The sequence below is a fragment of the Dendrobium catenatum genome, unplaced genomic scaffold (assembly GCF_001605985.2).
Source record: "Dendrobium catenatum unplaced genomic scaffold, ASM160598v2 fragScaff_scaffold_537, whole genome shotgun sequence".
Taxonomy (NCBI): Eukaryota; Viridiplantae; Streptophyta; class Magnoliopsida; order Asparagales; family Orchidaceae; genus Dendrobium; species Dendrobium catenatum.
Window position 1 is genome coordinate 415,288 of NW_021318999.1, and position 11,398 is coordinate 426,685.

An 11,398-nucleotide genomic window follows, 5' to 3' on the forward strand; every position below is an offset into this window, starting at 1 on the left:
TTGAAATTTCCTATTATTCCTTACTCTTTACGAAGCAGCAAGAAAGAAGAAATTTCTGAGTAGAGATATGAGAAAATCAATGAGCTGCTACAGCTACATAAGAGAGGGCTTACTAAGGAGGAGACCCAAATGAGCCAACATTTCAGTATCTTATAAGAGACCGAGCAGGAGGTAAAAAAAAGAAGATGAAAGATGGTTACTCTTTCAGTGCTGCATGAAGCACAGAGGGTAAACATTAATTTAGATCCAGTAAGAGGTACTGGCACTATGGTGAGAGCTAGTCAAATGTGATAAAACTGAAGATCTGATCACTAAAAATTTCATCTAAAACCTTCTTATCAAGCTAAATGAGGGAGAAAGCGTCGCCATTGTCAATATTACATTAATTGGTAAATGCTTCATGGTGTTAACAACTTTGCAGAGAGAATCCACCCCCAAAACATAAAGCATTGGAATTAGATATAGACCAAACAGTTGCATGTGAATTTCAGCGAAGTGCTCAACATACCAGAATTATGAAGAATACTTCAAACACTCTTATGAAGGAGAAATTATTAGGTGCGGACAATAGACATAGAGATGGATTACTTGATGCACTGCGTACGCTCTGCTTATATTTTGCGTATGCTCTGTTTATACTCTGTGTATTTGTGGATACACAATAAATATGCAGAGCATAGGTAAACTTTAAGCATAGAATATGCAATAGTCCGGACATATTTCTACCTAATAATTTCCCCTTCATTGATAGGTTTGTGGAGCTCCTTTACGCTAGTTCTCCAATGGAAAATGTATTAGGTGCTTAAGAGAGAGAGAGAGAAAGAGAGTTCTGAGCCAGTAAAAACTGTTATTAACGATAAAATTTTGAGTAAAAAATCTGCCATCCCTCTAGCTTTATTAAAAAAGCTTACCAAAAATAAAAATCTCACTATTTTGACAAAAAGAATTAACATAAGAATGATCAAGTATAATACACAATTACTCATAATTATTGAGCTTTCTAATGCCCTCTCTTTCTCTCATTTTTAGCACAAGTACATCAACGTTTTTTGTGGTGATTGGATGACAACCCTTTTTAAAATAAAATCAGTTATATTATCTGATATAAAATTGAGAATTCACACATGAGATGCCAATACATTAGCCAAAAAAAGAACCTTAATTTACACAAATGATCACGTTTAACTACATTGAAACTATAGAGTATAATATAACATAGCCTGGCTCTTCAACTAATTGAAGTCATCTGGTTCTTGTGTGAACTAATAAATTGTATAAAATATGATCATCCTAACCTTAGCAATAAGTGCTCAAAGTTAGAGAAATTATTCCTTGCGGAGTCTGGATGGAAAGAATTATTCGAACTTGTGAGTGTACACGCTGTTTACAGTATATATTAATTTTTATACAGACTGTATATATACTCACAGTCCGAACGATTCTTCATATCCAAACACCGAACAAAATAATTTCTCCCACACTTGGTGTTTTGAGGAGGCTTAGACGCCGAAAGGCTTCAAGCATAACAGTCAAGTTTTGCTCTTTTGGATTGAGACTGCTGCATCCAATCAAGGCATTCCTCTGCAGTGGCATTGGGATGAGCGAGCTGCCACTTGATCATCCTCTGTTGCTGAAAGAAGAAAAGGAGGTTATATAAAGAACGTTATTTTTTTTCCTTAGAAGATCAAATATTGTCATTACCCATTCCCGTATAAGGGGACCTCCGCCTTTCAGCTGTAGAACACCCATTATTGCCTTTCCATCAAGCAATGGCTTCACTTCCCATGCATTGTCAAGGCCTGCAGAAAAAGATCCAAAGCTGTCAGGGACTTTGTAGTTGATTGTATGTTAAAAATAGTTTAGAAAATGATGCGAAAATTTTATGTTTGCGGGGGTATGCTGGAGAAATTATTCTGAGGACACTTGGACAGTCCGGAGATTAATTGAAAAGTGTCACATCACTCGGTACCGAGCAAAAAAAATGTTGTGCCACGTTCTGGTTGGTCTTTGGACACCGTTCGGCATCCGCACAGAATAACTTTTCGTATGTCTGAGTTTAAAATTCAGGTTGGGTTTTTTATTACAAATTATAAAATGTTAGAAGGTAGCAAATTTTATTATTATTTTAAAAATGGGTTCTCTAACTACAGTCAATCAAATGAGCTCTTAATGCACTATTTTGGATTGTCTCTTTCATAAAAAAAATTTGGCCAAATATCATCCAATTTTTTGTTACAATAATAGCCCCAATGAGGGATAAGCCCCTATAATCGTAAATATTCCTTTAAGATGAAAAATCAATCTTCTTTCTTTATCAACATAAATTATATTTCTTTATTGATATTGAGTTTGCTTAAGTCCAACTTAATTAACCTATTTTGCAAGCTGATGAAGATTTGCAGCAGTCGATGAATCATTTAAGGAACTCAAAATGATATTAATAGGAACTTAATTTGAATTCAAACTAGTTTGAACCTATAGCTTCACATTGAACTCCTGCTCTCAGCCTACAATGCACTAGGCATCAACTCTTTCTTCCCTCCGAACCTGCTCCCAACCCACAGTTCCTCAATGAGTACCCCAAACCTACTGTGCTTGATGTTAATAGTGACAGATCATTAACATGAAAAAAAAAAAGTCAAATGCAAAGTCTAAATCGCATTAAATGCCAAATACCTCATTTCGTCGAAAGCCTCGGACCTCGTATCTCTGCTAAATCCCATGAAATCCACTAAACTTTGGTCGTCAATCCTGGCCTCGATTGCGTGGATTGCTTATGTTAAAACGAGAGTATGAAGTAGCTCATTTGATTTTTTTTAATTTGTTATTTTCCCAACTCCAAAGCTCCTCTCTACTTCCTCATCTTTCTGTCAATTCCCTCGCACACATCGTCTGCACTCGATGACACCCTCCCATAGTTGAAGCTCAAACCGATCGACATGTCTGGCATCTTCCAATTCCTCCATTTGAACAAGCCGCATCTAACCTGTCAACCCCAGCCCTCGACGGAATTTGTATATGATGCCCTAGAATCTAAATTGGAAGAATTATTTATTTATCCTTTAAATAAATAACTAGAACTATCTAATATCATTTATTAGTAATAAACATCAAAACAAATTCTATAATTTAAAACATCAATATACACATCTATATTCATTCCCAAAACTAATATACACTACTCAGGCCTATAACAAAAAGAAACAGAACCTAAAGAATCCTGATTAGCCTCAAACTCCTGCTCCCCTGCCCTGACCTGAAATCATTTAACCACATATAATGAACTTAAAAAGTCCAGCAGATCACCAAAATCTATAATTAAATTCAAAGCACGGTAAAGGAGCAATATGCATGTCAACAGTCAAATCATGACAGTTACATTCATATGAACATTGAATTAGTGCAATAATAATAAAACTCAAATGCAGTAGCAGTAGAATCTGTAAACAATAAAACACTATAGTATAAAAGCTAGTAAACCAATACGAGTGTTAAATTCATAAATTAATCATGTCTCCGTAATCGAATAAAACATCAAATCAAAATAAAGACTGTCAAAATCAAATCAATGTAGTAAAATTATATAATAATGTACACATGTTATCCAGACATTCTATATCACGTGCTCAATGTATTACATGCTGAATATTAGTACAGTGAATCAGTAGTATCAAATAGTATCAATATCTATATCAATAACAATCAAGGAGCATGAGCAGTAAAATAATACAATAATAGTAAATTCGTACAGTAATAATAAATCCGTATAATAATAAGAACAATGTCTCAAAAACATGCATTTCAGTAGTTACACTAAACAAGTAAGAAGTCATGGCTATCACGGTGTTTTTCAGTTTCAGTATCAGTGTTAGTAAATTGTTGGCTCAGTAAATAGAGTCATCACTCTTTGTCCGTCGGCACGGTAATAATCTCCTTATAACTCTAAATCAATGTATCACGTGAATCAATAGATGATAACACAAAACCACAGTATTTAAAGGAAAGCTCGTTGGCCAATCATCCTATACAGGACAATCAGTCTCCAACCAATAGGTCAATCAGTCTTTACTTGTTTGTTTCACACGCATATATTTTTATCATAATACTATAACAGAAATTGTGATAAGTTATTACTCAAGCACATATCCACATCTATTTTCAATTCATTGCAGCAAATAATGCATAATTGAGCTTAATTAAGATGTCAAAATGTCATAAAACATTAGACATAAAAAAATCCTATTAGACAAAAATGCACATTTTCAAAAAATTACCAAAATAATAGGAATTGTATAAAACAATATTTTAAAACTTTTATTGTACTACACTACTATTTTTAGAGATCAAAATAAAATTTGAGCAGGCAAAAATCGTTGTATTTTCAAAACCACATGACAAAAAATCTCAAATAAATATTCAAAATGCTCATAATCATGATCTTTATAATATATAAAAAGTTACGCGATAGAAATTTTGTCAATACAAAGTTATTCACATTTTTCAGTAACAGAAATACAAATTTTAGCAAAAACATACCAAAAACACAATCTTTGAAATCAGAAATAGGATATGGATTCCTTACGGCGAGACGAGCAAATTTCCCAATAGCATCGACGGATGAAAATCGCACCACGGCCTCCAAATCTAGGTTTCTTCTTTCTCTATCCTCTCATTTCTCTTTCATTTTCCTTGGCTCATTCTCTGTGAGCCGAAATCAAATGGGAAAAGGTTTTTTAATAAAAAACAATGTTAAGTGGCTTGTCCAGTGTTTTGGATCGTTAGGGTTGAGTCATTGGCTATGGAGACAGAGTCGACATCTTGATATGAGGAAGATTGCTGCAGATTTACAAGATCATGATTGAGATGAGTGGAATCTCCGGAGTCAAGAACTTAGTGCTGGGATGGGGAAGAAGGTTGCTGAGTGAACATTACTCGCGGTGTCCAATAGGTGGTGGGCGCATATTTTGGGTTACATCTGTGCCAACAGTGAAGGGCGAAATGCCCAATTTTCCCACAAATTTGGCACGTTGGACGCGTGGAGCTAGTGGTCGTTGATTGAGGAGATGTGGCAAAAGATGAATGAGGAGAGAAGTTTCAACCTCTGGGAGGTCGGAATGAGTTGCGACTTTTAGTGTTGCTCGTGCGATTTGTATAAAGAGCAGTTTGATCAGAGGAGAGGTTGTAATCTTTTAGTTGTTCATCGTGGATGTTGATCTCCTCGTTGCAGAGTAGACAGTAGAGAACATCAAGATCAATTGGATGCAGAGCTGTGCGGATAATAGTTTTGAACGAGTTGTAGGTGGAGGGAAGACCGTTGAGAATGTAAAGAATAATACCTTCGGTATCGATCTTGGAACCAACTGCAGCAGTGTGATCAACAAGAGTTTTTATTTGGGCTAGATATTGTTTCATTGAGTGATCGCGCATTTGAACATTTTGAAGCTTGTTTTTGTGTTGGATCACCCTAGAGCAGCTCGTTGCTTGTAAGCGGCGTTCAAGAACTGTCCAGATTTCTTGTGTTGTGGAGGATGACTGAACGTAAGGGAGGATCGAAGGGGATATAGTAGAGAGAAGGGCGGATATCAGGTTTCGATTGATTAAACACCAAAGATTGTAGTTGGGATTGGAGGTGTTGTTGGGACGAGGAGTGGCGCCGGTGTGATGTCAGACAAAAGCCATTGGCGGAGAAATGTTGAAGGAGTTGAAGACGCCATATGGCATATGTGTCGGCGGTGAGCTGAGTGGGAACCAGATTTTTGAGGTTGGAGATCAAGAATTTGAGGGGAGCCGGAACGATGAACTCGAATAGGGAATTAGAGAGATGGGATGTGGGTGGGTGGGATGCCGCTTAATCTTGATTTGCCATTACTGCTCTGATACCATGAGAATGCCGCAGAGAAAGAGAGATGGAGAATAGGGAAGAAGAAGAAGAAGAAGAAGAACTATTGTATTATTATTATCTATGTATTGTACAGAGAAAGCATGTATATATAGCAATGTAGATGATAACAAGATACAAGAAATGAATGAGATGATTACCCGTAGGCAGCTTGAGGAGTACGGTGCTAACAGAGTGTTCGTGTGCCAGCATGGTCCCAATGAAGTTGAAGGTGATATGGAGGCAAAAAGGATTGGAGAAGTACAATATTTATGGCATGGGTAAGATAAAAATTTATAGATCTCAGACCTCATTTTATGCAATTTTTTTTTTCTTTTGATAAAAGTCACAAGTAATTAATTTTTAGCTAACTAAAAAATATAAAATTTTTGCAAAAAATTGTAATCTTGCTATGATAATCGCATAATATAACAATAAATGACTGCGGTATGAAAAAACTCCAAATAAGAAATGCAAATCGTAAAGAAGTCAACTCACCCAAATCAGTAATGATCCTCTCAACGTTTGTGAAAATTTCTTTTCTTCTTTCTGATTCCTTGTTCAGAGAATCACCAACAATTTCATCTATTGGACGCAAGAGAGTGGACATCAACAATGCCACGCGCCAAAAGCTTTTTATTTCACGCAGAAGCAATCCTAAGTTAAATGAATTAATTAAGAACCCAGAACAAATATAAGCTTGAACTTTAAATAGAATACAGAGAATCCGTAATTAAGCAAGTCAAATAAAATTAGAAAAATTCAATTTCAAGCTCATGCTCGACTTCCAACATCAAAATAGTGACTTTTCTTGTTATCAAGAAAATGGAGAGAGTTGGACAACAAGCCTGACAAGCAGGAAGTAAACAAGGGAAGCATTGACAAGGAATATGGAAAAGAGAGCTTAAAGAAATACAAGCACATAGTAGGAAGAAAGTGTAGGATATGAGAGGTAATGAGATTGCCTACTGGTCAGAGAATTGGAAAGCAGAAAGGGTCAAGTGTAGAAGGAGAATGTAGGAGGAAGAGAGCATTAGATGGAGATAGCAGCTGGGTCAGCCGGATAAATGCGGCTGTCAGGAAATCAGTGGTGTTCAAAAGTTGACCGCTCTCATACAAAAGGGATGAGGGACCTCTAGGAAGAAGGCCTTAAAGTGTAACCTTTGAAATGCCCAATTCAGAGACCACGAGGATTTATATCTTCTGCCAAAATAGCCCTGCTCTGAGGACAATACGTTTGACAGAAACATTAACTCTACTAAGGAGATGCAGATTAAGAGGGTCGTGTATTTGATATGAATGGCATCTCTTTGTAAAATTCATGCAATCTTGTGTAATAGTTAGTATTTTTAGTTTCATCATAGGACAAGGTGAGCCTGACATAGTCCTTCATGGACTTCTCAAATGACGTTATGAACTTCTGTCTAATCAAGACAACAAAATCACATTTGATTGAGTGAGCAAAGGTATAAAATATCATTAATTAATGTATAGGATAACGCTCTCTTTTTAATTTGAAAGGCAAAGGAACGGTCATAATATAATAATAACTGATATAAACCCCAAGATGTCAATCCGAATGGTCAAATATATAACTTGAAAACTTGATGAACTTAACCAGTTCTAGAAGTGGATGTTAATGATTTCATAAGAATTAAGTGCTGGTGCGAACAAAAAATCAAGGCAGAGATCCTAGATTCTGCACTGGTACATGATCATTGCCATTTTATAGTGAACTAGTATAGAGAATATGAAACTGATTCAATGAATTGATAGCAAATTATCCGGCAAATGAAAAACTTTGGATGAGCTTTCCATCTACCTGCCAAGACCCGCTTCCTTGAAGTTGGTGGTATGTCAAGGAATTCATCATCGAGATTGACTTCAGCTAGTACAGGCTCTCCGTCTGATTCCATGAAGGGGAATAATGAAATAAACCTCTCAACGGCAACATGTAAAGACACCACCTAGAACAAATTTCTTGAGGAAGACTATTACTTTGATGATGAAAGTAAAGAAGTACACCAACTTCTAAAAGAAACATGTGATTTCATTGAGAACGAGTATAACTAACCATTTCAGCATCATTAGCTTTAAGCTTCAGAGAATTTCGGATGATAAAGTTGGCAACTGGAATCTACAAATTAGGTATCACTAAACATTGATTCAGAATGAAACTTAATAGTGCCCTTATGACAGAATCAGAAAAAAACAATGACATAATTATGTTGGATGAAATCAAAAAGCAATATGAAATTATAAACTAGTTAGCAATCAGAAATTGAAGATACGGAATATAATATAACGCAACCATATGGTAACGCATATTTTATATTTCTGCAACAGAAGTTAATATATTTAAGAAAAATCATTATTGAGGTCTTCCATAGAAATTACAGTCCACATGGGACCTGTGATAAATGGCAGATTTATAGCTAATGAAAAGAAAGATACCGGTGCAAACGTAATTTTCATGATTCTGGAAAAAAGTAGGCGTCTATGTATTGAAGCACCCACTTCAAATGTTTTTGCTTAATCATAAAACTTGGGAAAATGGATCCATTTAGAGATTGTATCAAACACTGATCTGCTTGACGTAAGAATTAGTGGAAGCTGCTTCGCTTTCTTAATATTGTTTATCAGGAAAACCATAATAGGGTGTTTGCAATATATGGCGAGGAGATAAATTCTTCATAATTTTTTGCATGGGAAAAAATGGACAATAGGTTAACGCTTGGCACTTTAATCTCTAAATGGCAGATTCGAAAAAATCTTGAGGGAAAATACTACTGACAAGTTTGATTGGAATATCAAATTCTCAAGGAACAGCTCAGAGGAAGCAGTAAAATGGTGAAATATTGATCAGGCTAGGAAGCACATGAACTACTAAACCATATTGCCTGGAACTCATTTTAACCAACGAGCACACACTAGCTATGATACAATATTAAATAAGAAAATAGTGATGTTAATACTAAATGCATTCATAAAGAAGGTGATGGTATGCTAAATGCTTTCATAAACCTGTAAATACAATAGGTAGTGGTGCGGGCATCAAAAAGTCTAGGATTTCTATTACAAATTTAACATGAAATATAAAAAAATGACACTACAAAAACACAGAATTTACTTGTCAAAAACTCCTAAAAATGATGGAAATCAATTCAAATGAAAATCCAATGGCCTCCTGCTCAAAATTTAGTGCAAAGAAAATCACAACTACTTTCAAATCCACACTTTCGTTAAAAGTCAGGTTGCATCAAATTTGATTAAAATCAATCACACTTTCAAACAAGTCTTAAAACTAGATTTTGGTTTTGGTTAATACAAATCACCAAACGTGTCAAGGTCATCTCTGTATTTTTAGAAACTTAAGAAGCAATCAAGCAACCCCATTAAAATCCAAAGAAAACACTTCAGCCCAAGCAGACCATGTTTAATAATTAACACTCATAATAAATAGGCAGAAGCATAAAAAATATATATATTGAGAAAAGGACCGAATTGGTCCTCTAACATTTTCTAAATGACCATACTAGTACTAACATATTAAGGTACCAATTTGTTCAATTGAATCTTTAAATAGGGATCAAATTATTCCTTCCAGGAGATCATTTAGGTCCCTATTTAACAAGTCAATTGACTAAAATGGGACTTTCAAATAGTCGGGAACCATTTTAGTCTTTCATACAAATATCAATGGATCAATTTGATCTTTTCCTCAAAAAATATTAAAGCAACAATACAAAAGTACCATATGGTCCAATAGTTGAATTTTACTAAATGCAATAAAGAGGGGTGAGGATGTAATGTTAACTAACAAAATCTTAACTTTAAAAATACAGAACCCCATTAGGATGATGAAAAACTGCTTGAAAATTTTGTTTTTGCCTCCAAATGAGAAAGTGCATTCGATTTGTTTGCACTTTTACCTCATTTTTGTTGACTGAAGCTCAAAGGGTTCAACAATTTGTGTTTGTCTCTCTCATGGAGCAAAAGCCAACATGTATCAACAATACCTGTCTTTCGTAGCATGATGGGGAAGCAACCCCAATCATTTAATGTAATTTTACTGACATTATACAAGAATATTCAAAAAGCACATATTTCTCGTGCGGGTGACCCATGCTCCTTGGCATGGTGGAGAGAAGACACACGTGCCTTTCTTGGTCGATGGTAAGGAAAACATGAGCCGCCAACAATAAGTACCCATATGTGTCTTTCTCGACACAATGAGACATTGTGTGCTATAAATCTTTTATGCAGTTTCGAAGAACAATATACACCTTTGTTAACATCGTAGGGGATTAAAAACTGGATTGTAGTGTTTACATTACTTATACACATCTTACTTAGCATAAGGGACGCTGATAGGATTCCGAATTTTCCATTAAACCGAGCTTGCACAAAACTTGAAAAGAAAAAAATGAAGAACTTTCTTGACACAATGTAACAAAAAATTTAATGAAGTTGAAAGAATGCAAAGTTACAAATTCAAGAAAATGAATATTTAAAAATGTGAAATATGTAACAAATTTGAACACAAAACAAGACTTACAAGAAACTTAAAACTTAACACCAAGCATGAACAAGATCTTTCATTGACCATTCAAAACCCTATGATGTTTGAAATGAAGATTCACTCCAAAAATTTCTAGGCAGCTTTTCTATTTATAAGAGAATAACTACTCCCTTGCTTGAATGGAATGAAGGTTAAATATTAAAAAAATTATGACATTTTAAACACAACAAATTTCAAAGTGGTTACAAACACCGTTGAATTCGTAATGTGTATGTGCAAGTGAACATAAGACGATTTGTTAAAATTCAAATTGAAACAATTTTATTGATAATGTTTGCGCAAATAATTAAAGTTCATATAATTTTCAAATCATTTATACGCATCAAGAGAGCTTCCAATTCAAATAAAATGCCTTGGGAGGCGTGCAAGTTCATTGGAAGTCATATAAGCGCAATGTAAAGCATGCACGCCATCCTAGAGAAAGAACCAAGTTGCCAAAATCAACAATGTGCAAATGCACCAAAAAACGTACAAATGCAATATGCAAATGCATTGAGAAGTGTGCAGACGCATCATACAAACACACCAAAAAGTATGCAAGCGCATCGTGCGGACAAACCAAAAAATATGCAAGTGTATTGCACAAATACACTAAAATATATATAAATGAACTTTACAAATACACCAAAAAATGCAAATTCATCATGCAAGTGTATTGAAAAGCATGCTAGTGCTCTGTTTAAAATTGCGCAATTAGAGGCGCGCCTCTGCGCAATTCCTCCCAAAAACGCCTCGGAATCTATGCAATTCCACCTCTGTAAGAGGCGTACGCCTCACTGGGACTGAGGCGCGCCTTAGAGGCGCAATTGCACAATTCCTGGTTAGGCGTACGCCTCACTGGGATAGGGCCCACTCACTTAAATTGAATCCTTTTCTCCCCCTATACCCGAAGGCACCCGATTTTTCCCCCTTCAGTTCGCGAAACAGAGCTCCCGCAC

General features: G+C 35.5%; 1 protein-coding gene across 1 annotated transcript in view; it reads right to left on the minus strand.

The window, feature by feature from the left end:
* Nucleotides 1–1,105: 1,105 nt before the first annotated feature.
* LOC110109410 (putative CCA tRNA nucleotidyltransferase 2) overlaps nucleotides 1,106–11,398 on the minus strand; it is a 28,971-nt gene continuing 18,678 nt past the window's right edge. The window contains exons 11-15 of the mRNA XM_020840477.2: nucleotides 7,953–8,015; nucleotides 7,701–7,845; nucleotides 6,377–6,535; nucleotides 1,702–1,799; nucleotides 1,106–1,630 (exon numbers count right to left, since the gene is read on the minus strand). Coding sequence (XP_020696136.1) covers nucleotides 1,517–1,630; nucleotides 1,702–1,799; nucleotides 6,377–6,535; nucleotides 7,701–7,845; nucleotides 7,953–8,015 — 579 coding nt within the window. The 3' untranslated portion in view covers nucleotides 1,106–1,516. The remainder of the gene's footprint in view (nucleotides 1,631–1,701; nucleotides 1,800–6,376; nucleotides 6,536–7,700; nucleotides 7,846–7,952; nucleotides 8,016–11,398) is intronic.